The sequence below is a fragment of the Sylvia atricapilla genome, chromosome Z, assembly GCF_009819655.1.
Source record: "Sylvia atricapilla isolate bSylAtr1 chromosome Z, bSylAtr1.pri, whole genome shotgun sequence".
In the NCBI taxonomy this organism is placed as follows: Eukaryota; Metazoa; Chordata; class Aves; order Passeriformes; family Sylviidae; genus Sylvia; species Sylvia atricapilla.
The window spans coordinates 49,317,941-49,340,442 of record NC_089174.1 but is presented as its reverse complement, the minus strand read 5'-3'; the positions used below and the strand labels follow the sequence as shown (position 1 = coordinate 49,340,442).

General features: G+C 37.6%; 1 protein-coding gene across 2 annotated transcripts in view; it reads right to left on the bottom strand.

The window, feature by feature from the left end:
- Positions 1–593: 593 nt before the first annotated feature.
- ELAVL2 (ELAV like RNA binding protein 2) overlaps positions 594–22,502 on the bottom strand; it is a 45,290-nt gene continuing 23,381 nt past the window's right edge. Inside the window, exons 3-7 of one of the 2 annotated variants that reach the window (XM_066338536.1) lie at positions 21,275–21,378; positions 9,906–10,059; positions 7,194–7,419; positions 2,934–2,972; positions 594–2,459 (exon numbers count right to left, since the gene is read on the bottom strand). In XM_066338536.1, the coding sequence (XP_066194633.1) occupies positions 2,129–2,459; positions 2,934–2,972; positions 7,194–7,419; positions 9,906–10,059; positions 21,275–21,378 (854 nt within the window). In that variant the 3' untranslated portion in view covers positions 594–2,128. The remainder of the gene's footprint in view (positions 2,460–2,933; positions 2,973–7,193; positions 7,420–9,905; positions 10,060–21,274; positions 21,379–22,502) is intronic. The other variant, XM_066338537.1, reaches the window with a different exon arrangement.

Below are 22,502 nucleotides of genomic sequence, written 5' to 3'. Positions count from 1 at the left end.
AACTTTTAATGCAGAGGATTAGCTTTAACAATCTAAATGCATCTAAGAATGAAGTACTCAGGAAGCCAATTGATTTTTGAATAGCATTGAGTGGGTCAGCATGAAAACTTGCTTTTTCACTTTAGCACGCGCTTCACAGTATATGTACTGTACTATACTGAAAGTTTTGTAACTACAATTTAAAAGAATAAGAACCAAAAACAACTGCAAAGATAGTGTACAACTATGTTATGCATAGAACATTGCTTTTTTCTAAGGGGAAGCGTATGAGCATCTCAGTTTATACAAAAAGCAGGATGTAACTACATAGTTGTCAGTGCATCCTGGTGAAGGCATCAAACCCTCAGCTTTTTTAAAAAAAATTAATTATAAGCTAGATGCTAATCAGAAAATATTCTGTATTTGTTTTCCTTAAATTTCTTCAATACATGGTAAAGACTTTTTCTATTTCCCCAAATAGTGATTTAAGCATCATACAAAGTTAAACTTCAATAGCATACAGGTATTTATGGTTTTCATATGAAAAATGTACGGAAATTTGCTCAAAACATATGTCTATACTTGTTGTTGTTTTTTTTTTTTTCTTTTTTTTTACCACAAACATATTTATAAACAAAAATGTTGCATCACCATAAACAGCTGAAGCTAGACTATCTACAGACAAAAATAGCAACAGATCTGATGCACTGTAAATTCAAGTCCTCAGGACAAAAACAAAAAACCCAAACAAACAAAAACAAACAAAAAAAGAAGCAGACCTCAAGTAACAATGTTAATGCCATTTACAAATAAAATCTTACACAAAAACATTCAAAATTGAACATCACTTGGCATGTAACTTAAAAAAAACATAATCAAAATTAGCTGAAAGGTTCATAACTTAAGGTTTTATTTACATTACACAAAGCTCAGGTGTTAGCCTTAAACATAACTTCCAAAATACCTCCTAATGTATCCAACTCAGGCCACTTTTGCTGATTTGTTACTGCACAAACCATGCTCAATGTCTTTTCTTAAGACAAAACAATTCTTCAAACAATAGCAAGTACATCACTAAACACCATGAGCTCTATCTGAAGGGAATTCTTTAGGAAGAACAGATTTTTTCCCCCATATTTCAGTGTTTAAAGTTTTCTGCTTGCTCTTATATTCTTTTTTTTTTTTTTTTTTAATTTTCATTTGCTTCAAAATCACAAATTAAAGTGAGCCACCTATCACTTAATAACCAGGATGATCTACGACTCCACTGATGATTACAAAAAATGAAACCAACAGTGTATCCCACTGACTTTACTTCTTAATACAAAGGTCTCAAAAGTAGTTCTACATCATAAATCTTTCTAAATTTTTTCCCAACAGTTGCAAATTTCCTGATAAGTTTTAAAAGCTCACTAGGTGTCATACGAAGAGATTTCTCAAAGTATTCAAGTCAAAATATTTGTTCCAGGACCAGTAAAAAGTTTCTCCAAATTTTTTTTATTTTTTTACAAAAATAGATGCTTTTTTAAACCCACATCAAAGAGGCTCTTATCTCTTTGGCAAGGTACTGCTTTACGAAAAGTTCTCCAGTATTCTTACAATAAGCTTTTATAATGTGTTCCCATTCCCCAACCCAAATGAAGATGATGAAATAAATACAGCTTATAACTTTATAAATAAAATGTAAACTTCTGATACTTTTCTTGAACAACAAAACAAAATAATGCATTACAATGTAAATTAGAAACAAAGCAAATCAAGAAATGACAAAAGAAAAAATGTAGTACTACACCAAGCCTTGATATTTACTCATAGGCTAAAGGCAGTCATGTATAAAGAAAAAAAAACACTTCTTTTCTTAGCTGAAACATTTTAAAAGGTCCACCTTCTTCAAAGAAGGCAATAGAATACACATTGAAACAGGTAAAAACCCTGTACCTCTTGTCAATACTCAAACAAAAGATAGATAAGAAGTTCTAATTCAAATATTAGCAATAAAAAAATCTCACATATTCTTAGGATGCTAAGTAGTCATTTTATCCCCATTTCCACACTGGCATACAACAAAGGCATTTACTAATGCATAAAGCTTCTCGTAAATTGCTTTTGTTGTATAGTATTCATGTATTAATGCACTGAGAATAACTTGTTAGGCTTTGTGCGTCTTGTTTGTTTTGAAGGAGACCTGCAGTACTCTGTCACCAAGGCGGTATCCATTCAGGCTGGCTATTGCCATTGCTGCCTCATCGTAGTTTGTCATAGTCACAAATCCAAAACCTTTGCACTTGTTGGTGTTAAAGTCACGGATGACCTTCACATTGGTTACTGCTCCAAAGGGTCCAAACATTTGCCAGAGGATACTCTCATCAGCATCAGGGGCCAAGTTGTATACAAAAATGCACCACCCAGTTCCTGCATGTCCAGGGATATTAATTCCAGCCAAACTGGTCATTCCATCAATGGTCATTGGAGGAAACCTACTGAAGAATGAGGAAAAGCAAAACAGAATCATAATACAGCTGTTCACAAAAAATCCCAGCAAAGAAAGAGTCAAAATTAAAGAAGGAATGATACAGAGCTTTTCACAGAATGAACATGTTGCTCAGGCTACAAAGATAAGATCAAAAATATTTTTTGTCCCCTAACTGTGCAAATACTAAGCAAAAAATTACACGACTAGAGAGAACAGTGCTAGGTATGTCTGAAATGGTATAACGGAAAATCAAAAAGAACGCATGCTATAAAACCAGTGAGGATTAGGAACTCATTTTAAACAGGAATTCCATGGAACTGCTACAAAAGGCTTGTCTATTTCATGCAAAATGCATCAAAATGAACAATCTCAGCTGAAGTCCCGACATGCAAAAATCCAACATAAGTCTTACTGAAAAGTAAGAGTTTGCAAAATACTTCAAAATAATTTAGTTGTTATGAACCAACTAATCCTTTATTACCTCTTTACTCCATAAGCTATGTTGAGCAGATTGTCCAACCTGCAAAACATTTAGCAACATGTTCAGTCTTCAGACTTTTCCATCCTTTAAGATTAAGGTAACTTAGCATATTACTATCATATCCATTACAGTGTACAGAACCACACGCGATGTTAAAGACCCACCACTGAAAGAGCCATGGCACATTACTGCACCTGACAGTGAATGCAAAACATATTCTTGTGTAGTAACCACAATCATAAGAAGTTCATTTAATAAAAGTGCACCATGACCACAAATTCAGGCTAAATCACATACTGTTACCATAAAAATGCAGTCAATGACCACATTGGTAAAGTTTTCCACGTTACTAACTTGGTTGAGAAGAAAACTTCTTTTGAGGCTTCTGACATGTTTGCTGAGATGACTATCAAGACACATGAAATATTTTGGACCACTACCAACTGCTGTAACATAAACTCCGAAGAAAGATTTTTCATATTCCTACTCCTTCTGACAATTTCAGAATGCTGGAAAGCAGAAGGCAGGTTTGGCTGAGCAGGGCTAAGGCAAAAAAAATAAGCCTTACAGCAAGGAGGCAAATTCAGGTGGACAAGGGAAGAATACAGACATGTTGCTTGCCACTGAAAGAAAATTTGTTGTGGCCAAATCACAACAGGAGTTGAAGCTTGCCAAAAATGTGGAGGATAACAAAAAGAGGTTATTAAATATGTCAGTCTCAAAGAGCAGTCCAAAAATAACATCAGCCTGTTACAGAATGAGGATGATCAGCCCACAAACAGGGACACAGATAAGACAGAGAAGTTTAATGCTTTCTTTGTCTCCATCTTTAACAATGATGATGGGCTAATAGAGTCCCAGTGTGCTGAGCTGTGAGAATGGTGAACAACCCTGAACTCGTACAAGATCTCCTGCTCCAACTGGATTACTACAAATTTATGGGACTTGATGGGATTCAATCCAAGAACATCAAAGAACTGGCTGATGTCTTTGTGATGACCCTTTCAACAACATTTTTAATGATCTTGGGAACTTGGAGTTAACTGGAAGCTGGCTAACACTACCTCAATTTTCAATAAGCGCAAGAAGGATGACCCTGCAAACTGCAGGCCTGTCCATCTTACTTCACTGCCTGGTAAAATTATGGAGATTATTCTGGGAAGTATTGAAAAACAATCACACAGCATGGCTTCATGAGGCCAAAGTCCTGCTTGTCAAATTTGATTTTCTTTTATGGTAAGATAAATCCACCCAGTCAATCAAGGTAAGTCAGCTGACATCATCTTCTTGGACTTCAGTAAAGCTTTTCATACTGCCTCTCTCAGGATCCTTCTGGACAAAATGTGCAGCACATAGTTGGATACACAAATTATGTGACGGCTGAACAACTGGCTCACAGGTCAGGCACAAAGGGTGACACCTGACTGGTAACTGGTCACTATTGGGATTCCACAGGGCTTCATTTTAGGCTCAGTGCTCCTTAGCATCTTCATAAATGACTTGGATGCAGGAATTGAAGAATATATACTAAGTAAGTTTGCCAATGACACTAAATTGGGAGGACGTGTTGACTTCCCTTAAGGCAGAGAGGCTCTACAGAGACACCTTGACAAATCAGAGGGTTGGGCAATCACCAAGCACAGGACATGTAAAAACAGCAAGTGTCAGACTCTGCACGTGGGATGCGGTAACTGTGGATGTACAGACAGACTGGGGAATGAGACACTGAAAAGCACGGTAAGGGACCTGGGGTTCCTAGCCAACAGAAAGTTGAACATAAGCCAGCAGTGCCCTGGCAGCCCCGAGGGCCACCTGTGTCCTGGGGTGTATCAGGCACAGCATCACAACTGGGCAAGGGAGGGGATTGTCCTCTGCTCTGCACTGGGGTGGCCTCACCTCGAGTGCTGGGGGCAGTTTTGGGTGCCACAATACAAAAACGACATTGAAGTGTTAGAGAGTGCCCAGAGGAGGGCCAAGAAAATGGTGAAGGGTCTGGAGGAGAAGCTGCACAAGGAGCAGTTGAGATCACCTGGCTGGTTCACCTGGGGAGCCTGAGGGAGTGGCTGGCCTCCTTACACTCCACAGTTTTGCCTTGAGGGAAAGAGGAGAGGCAGGCACTCATCTCTTCTCTGTGGTGACCTATGACAGGACCTGAGGTGATGACCTGAAGTTGCGTCAGGGCAGGTTTAGGCTAGATATTAGGAAAAGGTTCTTCACTCAGGCAGTGGCTGGACACTACTGGAACATTCCTAGCCTAGTGATCATGTCACCAAGCCTGCCAGGGTTCACGAATTGTTTGGACAATGTTCTCAGGAACTCTGAGGGATGGGCCCATGCAGGGCCAAGAGCTGGATTCTAATATCCTTGCGGATGCCTTCCAACCTAGGATATTCTATGACAGTATGTTTTTCCAAGATGAAGTGTTTCTAGAAAAAACACACAGACACAGATATATATATATGTGTATATTATTTTCAAGATTTCTCAATGTGTTTCTTGCCTCACCTTCCCCCAGTTACAGAATGGCATCACAACTCTAAACCCCTTTAAAATTACCTAGCCAATATCCAAAATAGGCAGTGCATACCACTCCTATTGCTTGTACTCCTGGAGTCCCTCAAACTGCTTCTTTAAAAAACGTTTACCCTGAAGAAGCTCTTTTTTCTTTCTGGCAAATCCCAGATACATCAAGAAGAGGTCTTAGTATAGATCCTCTTTAAGACTCAATAAAATATGAATCCAGGTTAAAAAAATACACTGACTTAGTTTTCCAGAGTGCAATGATTGTGCAGTGAGCTGGGTTTGCAGAATACACTGACAAGAAAGTACTGAACCCCTAAAAAAACAGAAAAAAGGGAAATTAAAAAATACTTGACTACTATCAGTAGATAGTGTGGATGACTGAGGTCTACTGACATTGACATCAAGGGTGGAGAAAAAGGTGAAGAGTTCCAGAAACACCACCACTTGTAGGTCCTTGTTACAAGGGCAGTCAGATGAGGACTTAGTACAGTAATGGCATCACTTGTATTTTTCATCAGTTACACTCTGAAGATCTGAAAATATTGTGGTAAAATTCTCACAGAATTTCACTGGAAAATTTTTAAAGAAGCTTTAAATTACATATCTTATAGAAACTGAGGAACAAGTATACAGAGCTGCTTTTCAAAGTCCAGCTCAAGTTTTCTCTTCTAAGAAAAGAAAGGAAGTATTGTATTGATCGTGTTGCCTTTATTATAAGAATTTAAGCTCTTTTCAGGTCTCTGTCAACTATTAACAGAGATGGAGCAACTGCATCAGGTAATCCTGTGTGAAACATCAACAGCTAAGATTTCATGTGTAACATATGAAAAATCTGAAGCATTGGTGCCATTTAAAATTCAGTAAGACTGTCTTTTAGTGATGAAAGATTAGCCTGAAGGCCATGACAAAAAAAAAAAAAAAAGTCTACAACCTCAGTTTACCTTTTGACCAGTAAGTTAAACCTTTTCTTTCTTTCTTCTACTTCAATAGAAGTGAGAGAGATTTGACTCTCCTATTTACTACAGACTTGGTATTACTCAATGCTTTCTGTTACCATTAAACTTGTATGTGTGGCAAATCACAGTATCTCTTAAGGCGCTTTTAAGCATTACTTTACGCTTACTTATCACAGAAAAAACCAACAGCTTCCAAGTGAAATATAAGTGGACAATAGTTTCAACATGACAAACACATAAATGCCCTAAAACCACAAGTGGAAAATACATAAACAATCTTCATTATGAAAGGTTGTAACAAGAAAAGATGAAGTATGGCATGGAGAACATAGACAACTAACCAGGAAAAAACCTGAAAGCCAGAATGCAGAGGAAAAAATGTAGGAGTAGATAAAGAGGAAGCTGATTGTGGTATGCCATATGGCTAAGAAAAGAACACTGAATCTCCTAGGTCAACACTGACTAAATTAACTTGCACATTAATCAAGAATAACCTAGGAAACGAAAAGTAATCTTTGGAAAAAAGTTTTGGTGACTGAGTACAAAAACAATGTCACCTTGGTTTACTTAAGTAAGCTTATTAGACACTGAAACACTATCAATAGGATGGCTTGCATTTTTGGTTTTAGCTGTACTGTGGTAGCATAGCTGAAGTTCAAACTTCACCTGGTTTTTTCCCCCCACACAGAAGTCAGACAAGCAGGAAAGCACAAGCATAGAGGCAAACAGGCTGGTGGGAACATGCAAGTTTCAGCACAGTTGTGCACATTACTTGACTTACCGAAAACGTTGAGCCTGCTGAGCTAGAGGGGCAGGGTACCTTCTGTTTGGAGAATGGTACAGCTGGGAAAGAATGGCCTGATTGGTTTTTTGGCTTGGATTGTTAGCAAACTTTACAGTGATGGGCTCTGTGGCACCTGGAGGTTTCTGGCCATTCAAGCCCTTGATAGCTTCTTCTGCTTCAATTCGCTTGTCAAACCGGATAAACCCCACGCCCCGAGACACCCCTGCACAAGGCAAAAAAATAACACAGTAATGAATTCACAGACTTCAGGATATTAGATGCTAATTTTTATTTGTGTGGCCAATTGCTATGTTGATGGTCAAATGCAGTGAAGACATGATAACTTTGATCTTAACACAACAGAGCTTTTTGAAAAATAAAAATTTTCTACTGCAATTCTGATTTCAATTTTTAATTTAACTGATGTAAGACAATTGTGTAAAAATTTTGGAAGTTTGAGGGAGAACAGTGGAAATAAATATAGTAAGCCACAGTGAAATTTGGAAACAAAGCAATATTTTTGCATGGAGATGAGCCCAAGCCAGCTGCACTGCAACCTCTGGTCAGCTCATACTACTCGGCAGTACCTAAATTCACAGAAATTCTGTAAATAGCTTAGCTCTCTGCTCTCTTTATCAGCAAAAAAATGGCTTTTGTTCCTTCTGCTGTATCCCCTGAAGCTCTCTTTGGAGCAAATATGGTGAGAGGATGACGATGTGCACATACTATATTGCAATAATGAGAACTACAGCCACTTTTAACAGTCAGTGGTTACCTCTAAGTAAAAGATTTGGTTTTGGTATATCACCATACATCACTAGGTGTCACCTGTGAAGAACTTTTCTTGATATAGAAAAGTCAAAGGCAACACGCAAACGAATCCTGAAGTGTGTATGGAAGGAACATCACACATCAAAAATCAGATATAATTTTGTGTCTTAGACATAAACATGTTTTTAATGTGTCTTAGACATAAACACATTGAGCTGTGGATATTTGAACCAATTAATATGAAAGCTACTAGCAGCCAACATTAGTTAGATCAATGTTTTGTTGTAATATTTCTAGTGCCATTTAGAGTCCCTTTACATTTTTGTTCATGAATAACTAGATGATTTAGACACTTGTCCCCATTTGAGAAAGACATTAATGACAAGAAATGAATTCTGTTCATAAACAATGATTTAAGCCATCAAAAGTGACAATGAACAGGCATAAGAAAGCTTTAAAGAGGCAAATGTCACAGCTTCAACTTTGCATTTTTACCTGTCAGTTTGTGTCACAACCTTATTATTCATAGCATTCTGAGCCTATTTCTTCAAAATTACTAAAAGAAGGAGGCAAGAAAGCTTGCGCCTTAACAACAATCTATATGCCAGAAAGTACACTGCAAATAGCAGGATTTATGGAAATGAATAGAATGATCATGCATATTAGAAGTTAAATTATATTCACTTACTAATCCATATGTTAAATTCCATCTCTTTCGATGTACAAATATACAGGAACCTACTGTGAACAGCTATTTACTGCACAAAGACTAGCAATCTGACCCACAAATCTGCTACATCTACAAGTCAGTATTTGGCCTTCAGCTTTCCTTTCCAGGCCTCTCTACATGCTCAACAACTCAAACTACTAAAACACCAAGTATTAGGTGCAAAAATCAAGATTTCTTTAACTTATTGGAAGTCAGAGGAGTACACAAGTTCCTCTAAAGATCAGCCAAGTCTCAAATGCTGGTATGTGAAGCTTTTTGAAGTAAGACAATTAAAGGACTTTATGACCTTCTGCAGTTGAAAGCTGTTTGCCAAGTGTAACTATAAAAAAAATTAAATAAATCAAACCCAACTTATTTGGGGAATAATTATGTGAGTAAATTCCTTCCTCCATCCCACCCCTTAGCGTTCTGAAAGCGGGAGAACTTGGAGAGCTCTGCCTCTTTGTATGTTGCTTTGTACACTCAATACTTCTGTCATGCACTTGGCTTCTCACTCGATTGCTTGTATCTGGCAGTGACATCACAGCAGGTGATTCTGAAAACTATAAAGCTCCTCAAGATCAGCCATTTGACACAGCAAAAATCCACAGGAATTCCTGTAGGAGTCTGCAGAGTACCCACAAAGTGTCACTGACAACCACTACCTGATTGACACACATACTGTAATAATGCAAGTACCCTGCTTCATCTTAGTACTTTAAGGCATAGGTAATCACAGAACTTACCTGCTCCTGAGGATCTCAAAGCTCATGTGTGTGCCCAAATTTAATGAGTTAGCCTTGAAAACAGTCTTAACAGCACCTGCCAGTCTGGGGCTTCAATAATCCTAGCCTCAGAAAACCAGCTGTGCATTTCTGCATAAAATTCTCTTTATAGAAAAAAAAAGTTTAATAGCATTTTGTAAGGCATTGGGAGACTAATTTCATGCAGCAGCTTGGAAAGAAAGATTATGGCAGTTGTAAATGCATTACAAGTCATCAAACAAGCTTCAAATCTGCACCTTCAGGGTGAAAATGACTAAAGTTGGCTCAGAACACTACACAGCCTATTATTGTCCATGCAAATTTATCAATGATTCCAGGAGAAAAATGCATTTTCTGGCCTGCATACACCTTTTATACATTACGGAGACAAGACTATTGTACTGAAATATGAAATATTTCCTAAACTGTCAGTCCATGAAAGGCCATGCAAAACTACCTACTTACCAGTGACCTGGTCAACCAGAATACGAGAAGTAATAATACGTCCATATTGGGAAAAAAGCTGTTCCAGTTCTTTCTGGGTCATTGTTTTTGGAAGTCCACTAACGTACAAATTTGCATCTCTGATAGAAGCTGAACTTGGTCGTGCATAGGAAACCTTAGGAAAAAACAAACAAAAAAAAAATCCCAGATAACAAACACTACAAAAACAGCTGAAACAGGACAGTGTTATTTGTTCTGAGACACTGAAGCATCTCCAACAGCAGACTGAACAGTTACTCTGCAAAGCCAGTTCAGGGTTTTTGTGGTGGTGTTTGTCTTTTTCTTTCTTTTTACTTTTTTTTTTTTTTTTTTTTTTGGTTGTTGTTGTTTTTTCTTTTTGGGAGCTGCCTTCCAAAACCAGAAGGAATGCAACTTAGACCACCCAGGAAAAGCTGACTACATGAACTCATATATAATAAGTACATCCAAATAAATGAGAAAACGCTAGGTACACATTCCAGCAAGCCTTGGTGGAGAAAGTGCTCTCAGTTAGCTGACTTAAGGAGTAAAGAAACAAATTTACTAAGTTTCATGAATGTCCCATGAATTCTCATTATAAAGCCCTAAAACATCCAAGGAATTAAGATTTCAGTGTGATATATAGGCCAAAGGCACAGAAAGACAGTCTGAAGCACTTAGAGGTTTCCAAGTATTTTTCAAATGCTGTGCATTTTGTACGTGTTGAGCTTGCTACCAAATGACATATCATCACAATCATGAGACCAAGATAAACTCTGCTACATCACTTTCCCAGGTGTAAGAATGAATGGCAGAAGTAGGACTCCAACCGCTATTATGCCTGTTCAGCAGCTTGTCAATTTCTGCAACAGGGGCCTTAAAAACAAACGTCATTTAACATTCAATTTCTTGGATCCTTTTGGGCAGAAGTTTTTTTACCTGCTGCCTTGACATGTCAGTCAAAATATTTTGAGGTGATGAAGTAGATTCTTTGACCTTTAGACACATGCTACAAAACATTACCTCCGCCTGAAGTTTGTACAACTGGTTTTACTACAAGAATTACTAGGACAGAACATCTGTGCCTCTCAAACAGGACAAAATACTTCATGTAGGCTTTTCACCTATGTAAAACGTAAAAGCAAGAAGGATCCTCAAGACGTAGTCAGATTTATCTCCTTTCCTTCCCTCCTCTTCCACGCACTGTTAGCCAATATTGGGCAACTTGATTCTGTCATTCTGTCTTTTCCCTAATTCTTTGGTATTTCCTTCCTGTCCTATTTCCATACAGATCAGCAGACTCTTAAGACTGTTGTGGAAGCAAAACAGGACAGCATGCTGAAGATTAAAAAGCAGTACTCTGAACACTGCTATGATCCTTCAAGTTTCACCCAGAAGCTTTGTGTAAGGCACCTTTGCACTGGTTGAAGACAACTGACCTCAAAAACTTGTAGCTATCCAACACAGAACCTTGAAGTCACATTGATCTTCCAGGAGAGCCACACAAGAGCTAAAGCCCTATGTTCAAAGTTACAGGAAAACAGAGGGTAAAGTTCAACCACATTCAGCCAAAGAAGCAACAAAGACAGTGACAGCTACCCTTTTCTACCAGGGAGAAAAAAACAACAGTTAAGGAATGAACAAGCTTGCCCAACTTGCCCATTTGGCCCTGAGCTTCTTTAGGAAATGAACTTCCATACCTCACTTGGCAGGACTTCAAGCAGACTCAAGGCCAAGGAATGGAGACAGACTGACTGGGAAACAGGATTAGTCCCAGTAAAATCATGAATTACCAAACCCTAGCAGGCACTGTCTTTCAAGGGGGAATTCACACTGATGGACGCATGCTGCCACATATAAAAATATAAACTCACACAGAATTATCAGAAGAGAAGAAACCTGCAAAAAATATTTTATAACTTTGTGTAAGTTTACTTTATGCTACAAAATTGGTATCTGTCAAGATACAAAGCAGCTTCAGTAAAACTCATTTTCCTCTGGTAAGTGAGTACGGGTTCGTGCATGGTGACAGCTGGTCCAGTATTGCCCATGCCTTCACTGGTGAAACACATTTCAAATAGTTTAGCATAGCAGTCAAGGCCTACATTGAATGTAATTTCAGAAGCGCAAGTAAACGGAAGCAATACTCTAACCAGTACACACTACTCTTACAAATCCAGTTTCACGGTCATTACATTCAACTGACTACTCCAACACATCGAATTTGGGCACATTTGCCACAGTAGTAACACATACTAAACCAAAATCAGTGTTCATCACCAGTATCTGAACATTATATTTAATCATATTGCTAAGTACCAGAACTACTGGCCAGGCAAAAAATCTAAAAGAAACATGTAACTTCAGAAATGTGATGTAACTTAAGTGAGCACCACTAGAGAAAAACAAGGACACCACAAAATATTACTAATACTACTGGTATAACTAATTCTTATGAAAAGAACCTTGCCTAGAGTATACATGGGACATAACCATCTTAATTTTTGATGTCAAAATCCAATCATTTCACTTGTGATACACATTTAAAGCAGAGACAAACCCTCACCCCCCGACTAATCTCCCTATCTATATAATGTAATTTTGCTCATTCAGTAGTTACTTGCTGATAGCTCTATATTTAGTCTCTTTAAGCATTTTTTATATGGACTGAATTAACAACAGTGCCAAGATGTTTATTCAACAGCTAATTCAACAGGTGAACATTACAGTATGTGATATCAACACCTTGTGACTGAACACAAGGCAAGTCAAGAAACAGCCTGAAAGCCTGCAGTTTTAAATAGTGAATGATGACACACACTGTACAACACTGAACAGCACTACTCTGGAGATCCCAATTTAAAAACAGCTTTACTTTCCACTACAGTTAGTAGGAAAGACACTTGTTTCCAAAAATACCAACATTACATCTAAGTATTTTCACTTAGATGTAGTTTTAATACTTACTAAGTTATTAAAACTTAGATTAAGTTTTAATACTTAATTTCCTAACATCAAGAACTGATTCACAGTTTTCAAGTGAAAATTTTGAAAGTTAGCAGGTAAAACAAAGGAAGTTATCAAAAATAAATGAAGAAGAACAGCCCCCACAAGTGAGTATTTCAGTTTCTTACTATCTCCTACTAGCTCTAGACACCTCAGCACTGTGCTTCAAGCCCCTTTTATCTTATTATTAGCAGAGGACAAAGTATTTATATTCTTTCAAAAAACTTGAGAATTTAATATAATTTCTTCCTAACCACATTTCTTTCTAAAACATTCTACTAAATGTATTCTTCCAAGTCTTTAAAGCTGAAATCTTTAAATGCTAAAATCAGTATTTCAGTATATTTACATTCACTAGCTCAAGTGCAATCTTTCTGATTAAAACACTACTTCCCCTTAAGAGTAGTGTCCAGCTCTTTTAAAATGCATATTTCTGTAGTATGTCCAGTCGAAAATGGGTTAAACCTATCTAGAAAGCAGAGAGATTTATATTGAGAAAAAGAACACATTAGGATCAAGTATGTCTCTTCTACAAGCACAATAACAAACAAGTACATACCGCCTTTTCTTACAGCAGCGTTCTCAGAGGTCACTGTGCCAGGCAACTGCTCTTAACCCGTACTTAAATTAATATGAAATACCATGATTCAAGAATTGTTCTTAATTTGATTTCTAGTAAGAAGATGCTACAGCACACTGCAGAGATGAGATCTCAGCTGTTACAAGTGACAGGTCGTTGCCCTGAAACAGGAGAGTACATTCCTGTATATTCCTCAGGTTTACTTACTGACCCCCTTCAAATAAGATTGCTGCACTTGAAACAAAGCTTCAAGGCCACTCCTCCCAGTACACAACCTTGTTGAGAATGTGCATGCTGTGCTGAGTTCATGCTGGTAGCCTGCAGTAGCACATCTCTGTGGACAGAGCAAACTGGAAATCCAGACTTTCCCTGTAAGGTCAACTTACACCCAGCTCTGTGGAACTTAGAAAGCTCAACACAGCTTCACATATAAGTTTAGATTAAGCTGATAAACACAACCGTATCCCATAAAGGTCCTGCTTTTACAGTCTGTTGAACAATAGGGAGTGCATTGAAAAAAACAGACACTGAGGCAACAGTCTTTCAGCATTATCATATCAGAAAAGGTTTCACTATTTTATTTTAGTTCACCCCTCAAAGTGTTCCAGCTCTGACAGCTACAAACCATGACAGAGTCACAGGCCTGAGGTGGGTCATGGCATCCACATCTGTTGCCACTCAGCAGACGGCATGAATGGACCAACCTGACAAATTTAGACTTAAGATCGGTCTTTACGTATCATAGAGGATGAGGACCAGAAGTCTTCCTCAGGATATAACCAATTAAGGACAGCATACTGCTCGAAGAGGAAGACTTCATAAAAGGCTGCTGTATTTAGCATGGAGGAAAACCAGAAACAGGCTTTCAGGAGGACTGGTCTGAATCAACTGACACCCAGAACACCACTTGGTGAACAGAAGCAAAGGTACATATGTGCTTGGAACAGAAACCAGCTGGAAATCCTGTCGCTGATGGGAACAGAAGCAAGGGTTTTCCCCAAAAGTGCTGAAGATTCTGTACCAGTTTTAAATCAGGGTTATAAATGTCTGATAAAAGAAAAACAATAATCAAGTGCACTGACAAAAACATGAGATGGGAATTATGTACTACAATCACAGAATAGCAATTCTATTTTGCCCTTAAAAGAACCAATAGAAAAGAGCACTTTAAAACTTGCAGTCTGTAACTATCGCTGACTTGCTAAAAGTAAGAAATACTTAACTTAGAATTTAAAACCAAATAAAATATATGAAATTAAAGGAGATCAAGTCTACAAACATTCTCCACTTTATACTTTTCACATTCTTAAGAGTCTTAAAAGACCTTTCCTTATACTTCACATTCATGATTCTGATCCCCACTCATGTCCAAACAATGACAGCACAGGAATTTCAGATGCATGGCAGTAACCTTTCAAGGAGGACAGGAGTATATAATACAATATTAAGCCCTCCACATGAATAATACAAACAGGAATATAATCTAAAAACACAAGACGTCAATTATTCTCCTGAAGAAAATGAGTAAACCTCAGGTTACACCTAAGGAGCTTCTACTACTGACAGAGACTGCCAAACACAATACTTGGGAATCTCTTGCACTATTCCACAGACACATCTAGAAATGCAAAAAACACATCCATTGCAACTTGCAGTTCACTGGAATATCTCACAACCTTTCTGGAAAAACCATTTCTGCATCGATTAAAGCAGCAGAGTCAACATTTAATCGAACAAAAAAACTTCAAAGCTACTAGATTAACAGAGGTCTATTTGTCTCAAGACTGCCATAATTTCAAAAGTAAACAATTATGTTTTACGTTGACAAAAACTCTCTTACAAAGAAAACAAGTACTGGATTTAAAACAAAATTAAATAATAACAATTTAAAAATACCAACCAACCAACACTCCACCCCCCCATATCAAAACAACAGACCATAACAGATGTCTATGCCTGGCATTTACAGCATTTTGAACCCATGCAGAAAGCCACAACCTTCTTACAGGACTTGGCATAGCATGGAGAGAGCACAGTACAAAGATGCAGCATCAGTCTTAGTAGTAACAAGAAGAGGTCTATTGGTTTTGTAGACTTTTTTTTTGTTTTTACTTGCTTAAGACTTGGCTTTTGCGCAATGCTTGCAGACTTGCATCAGCTCCACAGAGCACTGTTGGCTCCTTCTAACATCTCTGTTTCTGTGTCAGGAATCCCCTACAGAACTCAGGAAGGACCTTACTGAACCGCTGTAGCCTTAGGGTGAGCTGCACTGGTCCAAGAGTTCTCCCCCTCAGAAAAACAGGGACGGACTCTTGCAAGACACTCTCATCAACAGCTAAATAGCACCTGGGGCTGTGAGGACAGCACATTCTATGGTTTGGCCTGACACTGTCAGGGACAAGCAACCATCTGGCCATAACGTGGTTTACAGGAAGTGACAGCAATATGCATTAAGAACTGAATCCTCATCTCAGCATTATTCAGCTACATGAAAAACAAGCAGCCAGCTTAAGCTGAATAAGTAACATTCAAAGTCTGAGGAGATTTGAATTTCACTGAAGAACAAATTTTACCTAGGGGTGAAAAGATATGTGTGTGTGTGTAGTATTAAAACCAAAATGCTGTCAAAGCTTTAACTGTTAAGACAGCTAAAAGATTGCATAATTATAATTTGTGTAACTCCTGCAGAAATTTAAGGAAAAAACCCCACCTTTACCTTTCTTCCAAGAAAAACTCTTCTTCTCTTTCAGGTCTGCTAGAAGAGTGCAATTTGACATTAAGAATACAGTCCTAACGTACTTAATTACCTTGTCAAGAGTACTAAATGCTCTGGCATCACTGCCCCTCTCTCTGTCTTTGCTGATTGACAACATCAGTAAAACTTACCTAGCTTTAAATTAAACTTCCACAGACAATTCCCTTTTGTTCCTTACTAGATCAACATTCTTAAATACTAGCAGAGGGGCAGGTGGGAATCAAAAAATAAAAAAACAAGAAGGTGAGAAGGGTTTCTCTCATCTCCACAGCTCACTTGCCTCTGTTAGAGATTTTACACATATCATGCATACTTCATTGCTATCCAAGGATACTCATTAATCAAAAAATTACTATAAAAAAGGGACATTGCCAAAATTTTTCTCCACAAGTATCAAGTGGTGAAGTCAGGAACAATCTCAACATTTTTTTATCTGTTGCACTCAACTCAGAAATCAAACCAGTGTCTTTTTTTTTTTTTTTTTTTTTTTTTAAGTATTTTGCTGTTTTCCATTAAGTGTTTAAAAGGGTTTTCAAGAGTAAAATCCTTGGTAAAATTTCTTATGGGTGCAGCTACCAAACAGTAAAATGAAAGGGTAATTCCTTTGCAATTAATCTTGCTGTAAGTAGTGGTTCAAGACACCAAGTGAAATCACACTGCATAACACCAAATTTTAAGAACAACAACTCAAAGAATACTAGTGAACTTGCAGCATTTAATTTCAAGTCTTCCCTTGACATGCAGCACTTTTTTGGGGCATTTGTAAAGCTGAATGCTCCATATTCACTCTTCTACGGAATTTTTAACTAGCTCTTCTCATTAAACAGCTTTCTACAGCAGGGCAGTAAACCAGGTGATGATGGCCAAATAGGACATCATGTGTAGCCAAAGAATTTGTCAAGTTCATTCCAACAGGAAGGTGGGAGAAAGCTACAAATTAAGCCTGTTTTTATTTTTATTACATCCAAAGTCATAAAGGAGCAGGAAAAAAAAACAGATTTAATAATTCAGATAAAATGTTCCTTAAATTTCTATTCCCTTGACAGGTAATAATTACCCATGTAAACACCCCAATAATCCAAAGAACTTCAGAGAAGGAAAACATGATTAAATTTGACTTTCAAGCAGCATTAGGCTAAGTAGAATACAAACATCTTATAAATGATATCTTATAAAAGAAGACAACTCCAAGGACTCGACAAAGTATTTTTCCCCCCATTCTATTTGCACACATGTATACACACGTCTCACCAGCATTCTCTGTTAAGAGAACTGCCAGGTCCTGCATCCAGAGGCTCTGCCACTTCAAGCCCTCAAAAGGCACAGCGTTACTGTCATCTTCAGTGTCCCCATGGCAGCTACAATCCACAAAGGACTGTGTCCATCATCAAGGCAGACTAGCATTCACAAAGAAAAGTCAAAAATACTGTGCCGTCCTGTGCCTTCCTGCTACCCCTAATAGTCTAGGTAAAAAGCTGCCTCCTACTCACCATCCTGCAATGGCTCTCAGCCAGTCCAAAGAGAGGCCATTTTCCTGCCCACTCCTTTTCAGACAGCAAATCTTAATACACTCTCCTCTTAATGCAGAACTCTGTTACTTCACATTGAAAGATATTCCTAATCAGATAATCTCACTTGTGTCATCTTTCTTTTTAGGAGCTTTCTCATAAAAACCATCCAAACCAAGCCATGGAGCATTTCTTCTCTCCCAAGAAAGAAGGCAAAAGCCAAGACAACAAAAACATGTTCAATTTTCTTATCCTTATATGGAGCCCAGTGATCCTCCATAACCTATCTGTTTCTCTGAGTTTTCAACATTTAGGAAGAACTGATCTTTCTCAGACAACCTAAATTTAAAAAAAAAAAAAAAAAAAGAGTGGACAAGCAAGCAGGTAAGCAGAAAAATCACTCCAGGCACAAAAATTCACATCTTTATCGTCTCTTAAATAGAACAGATAAAAAGATTGCCAGCAGCATCATCTTCCAAAAGAGAAGCCATGGAAAATATTTTACCTTTTGAAATGCAACTTGTTTTCACACTGAAGTTCCATAATTCAATGAAGGTCAAACTTCACAGGCTATGTGCAGTACACATAAGTCTGTTTACATTCCAAAAACACCATAAATTACGCCACAAAGGGCATTACATAGTAATGGAGGCATGCCGTCCAGCTGAGCAGGGTTCACCTATCTAACACCCATAATGCGGCTTTACCATCCGAGTATACATACATCCACCCCAATGTTTTACTATTCAGTTCAATCACAAGGCAATACAACCACCAACAGGTTAGACAAGACTAAGACTGCTATTACTTGCTTTGGAGATACACACCTGAAAATTGGTTAAGATACTTTGCAAAGAATTCACTGAAGTATTCCATAAAGCATTCCACAGGATCTTCTTTTAAAAAACGGAAGAGGTAATAGGATTTTGTATTGCTATCCATATTAAAAAACCTCAATCCTTAAGCCAGCATTTTGCAAATCCATATTTTTCAATGCATTTTATTTCAAGGAAACACTAAGTGGCCTGCCCTTAGGGATGAGAAAAATACATCCAGTGACAAGCAGGCTAGTATAGAACCTGTGGATCAGAGGTATCTGTCACAGCTCCAATCCAGAGCATCACACCTCAGGGTTAAGACAGTGAGTTTCCTCTGGGTAGGATTACACTCAGCTGAGCCACAGTATGAGGATACATGACACTGTGACTGAACTAGGAAAGTTCCTTCCTGTTTTATATACTAATGGGAAACAAACTTGAACCATGAATCTAGTGAAGTACTAAGCATTCCTATAGAAGTCCCAAAAATGCACAGAGAGAACAAATATCTATTTTTTTTCCTGAAGCCTAAATATACGCTAACACTACTATTCAATAATTTTTCATACTAAGGTATACAAAAATCTCAGTTACACACATTTTTTCAAGTGTGGGAGAAAGTTACGGGTTAGATTCTGAGTTTTTCAAACAGATTAGGTTTTTGTTTTGGTTTTTTTTTTTGGGGGGGGGGTGTTTTGGGGTGTTTTTTGTTTTTATTTCTCTTTAATTGACTTACCAACTCTGGACAAATAAGAACACTGGGGTCTATAAAGAGGAAGTAACCTTTGCAAAGGCCCTGGGACTGGGACCTCACAAGATATTTTCTCTACCCAAGATGTTGCCTCCAGAGGCAGGAAAGACCTCAAGGCATCAGCCTGACCTCTGCACACCATTGTCTCCTGGCCGATCTCACAAATACATAAGCTACAAAATGCTTCACAGTAGGTTGGGGACTTCTACTGCTTCACAGATAAATGAAGTGAAGCTGGGACTAGAGGATCTTTAAGGTCCATTCCAACCCCAACACATCCTATGATTCTGTTGTCTTGAAAATCCAGTCACAAAAAAACTTGGCCTGAAAACAAAGACATAAGCTTCAGTCTCACTGCAAAGGTCTTTGTCTGGTATCTAACCTACAATCCCACTTTTGGTCCTTGGAAGGCATGAAAGAAAAAGCATCACTATCATCACTCTTTACCTGTCTACGCAATTTTTCACCTTTTTATTATAAAGGCAAAAATTGATTAAATTAATTACTTCGCAAGGTGGAGGAGGATTAAAAATTCAAATATGACCAGTATGAAGTAAGTTACCGCAACCCCACTGAAAGGAATATTTTGATTTGGGAAACCTAGCTTGATTTTTCTATAACTAACTCCTTTTTTTTTGCCTATATAGTCAACAGGACTTGCAGTTTACCACCCTGGACATACAAGTCATGCTGGCTCAATCCAAGGCATTACATGCGAAACATTACTACTGGAACACAAATAGATTCCCTTCCTTTCTCACCACCATGCAAAATACAGCTTCAAAAGTCCTGCAGCACAAGATTACTTTGCTCAACTTTACCCCCAAAGTAGAAAATGAGTGAGGACTGTGGGCAAGAAGTCTGCCAGAAACACACAGAGCGCTTTCAGCAGCAAAGCATCTGTCCACATCTTTCACTCATCCCAGTTGTGTGCCATGATCACCATTTGTTTGTTACAAAGCAGTATTTAAGTTTCAGATAGTGTAATCCACTTTATTAAATCTTAAGAATACAGAACAGGTAAGACACTTTAGCCAAAACTACTAGTATCTTATTATTTTTGTCTCAGTTGTCTTTCAGTGGCTCTGCACTGCTTTCTAATTACAAACGTTTTTAGAGGTGAAGTTTATTTCATGTCTCAAACATGCTCCTAGTAAGAAGCCACTGTCCAAGTGATCAGCTAGCAAACCCTGCAGTTTAATGAGGAAGAATGGGCTAGTTGAACACATACTGTCTTTTGACAACCATCTGTCACCTGTGAAGCATGTTCAAAAGTCTGCCTTTCCTGATAATTTTATTTAATCTCCTCTCAGAATTTCAGTGTTCAACTGCTCAAATGAGTATCCTCAGTCTTCTGTTACTGGATTAAAAGAGGAGATGAGGAAAGTAACTCTCAAGATTTGTTTCTAGAATTTTGAGAAACTGAATTTAGTAAACAACTGCACGGGGAGCTGTAACATAACAGAAAAAAACAGGAATACCAAACATTAGAGACCTAAAGACCAGAGCCCTAGAAATAGAGTAGTTCATAGATAACCAACATTTATCTACTTCAGCACCTCATGCTAAAGATTTGTAAGAGAAAATAGACAACTAGCAATGTAAAACCTGAAGTATTAATATGGAAGTTATACCATCTTCGAGAAAATGAGAAGCACATGGTGTTAAAACAACATGCAATATTGCATTTCTTCAACTAAGATACATAACAAAATCTCATTTAAAATAAATCAACTGTATATCTAAAGTGTTAAGTGGGTTAAGAAAATGCAATCTTCCATACCTTCTATACTTAATCTAACCCTAAACACAGACTATACAAAGGACCATTTCCTACATGAAATCTTAGTTTATTCTACTGACATTAGCTAAATACTTGTAACATATGTAAAGGCAAAACAAATAAGGAAGTCAAAACAGTTCAGTTTCTTTAAATTATTTTAACAATACATACCTTTATAGTCTTAGTTTGAAGTCTCAATCCATTCAGAGTATTGATAGCTTTTTCGGCATCTTTGGCGTCAACATAGTTCACAAAACCATAACCCAGGCTCTGTCCTGATTAAAAAGACAGAAGACATCATTAGTACTGCAGTGCAACACAATGAATAGCTAACTGTATAAAACCTACAGACACACACTCAGCAAACATTGCTTATATTGAAGAATGGTACCCACCCCAAAGAACAAAACTGCAAAAGCTCACAACATATAATTTTTTCACCAACTTGTAGATTCCAAGCAGCTTGCTCTGTTCTTGGGTTCAACACAGAAATTGAGCATTCAGTTTAATGCAAGACTTAAAAATCTGGTAAGCAGAGTAGGTTCAGAAGTGAATTATGATCTGCTAGACAAGAGGATCTGCAGAAGCATCAAGTTTAAAGTGGCATCAAGAATCCACTACTCACTCTTAAACTTTTACATTGAACATAAGTAGTATTGTGGCAAAACTGCGGAACCCTGCTTGAAAATGAAGTACATTTGAAAGTCACTCAACGTCAGAATTTGAGCCATATTAGAAACCAAACAATTTTACAGATGTTATTCATAGACTACCTTAGAGTCTCAATAACAAGGAGATGAAAGGTCTCTTCTGTTCTAATATTCAAAACAGCAAGTATCTGACCAAGAACTAAATAAGAGCCAAAGCTGCAGCATTATTTTCGAGGGTTTTCAGAGCTGGAAATTCAGAAGACAAATTGACAAAGCGTTTTTATTTAGTTTTTATCTCTGAAAAACAGCCCCTTTCAAACCAATAATTTTGCTTAAGCACTTATTAAACACTTGAGTTTAGCAGCAGTCATCTTTTGACAGCTTCAAAACCTATAGTATAGTATCCCTAACTAGAATCCTACTTTAGAAGAACTGTCACTGCATAAGAATGCAAATACATGGAAAATTATAACATAATGAAAAGATATACTTGATTAGCACAAATCTTCCAGAAACACTCCCATACTCTGAGGTGGTTTTGTTTGTTGGTTTGCAGTTTTTTTTGGGTTTAAGACACCAAAACTAGATAAAAAGCCCACAAGACCTGTCAACAAGCCATAGGGAAGCATCCAACATATTTAATTCACAAAATTCTAGTTAGAATTATTAGCTAGGGTACACAACAATATAAAAGGATAAACAACATTACATACCACAGAAATGGCACATTCATTTATTGTCCAAAAAAG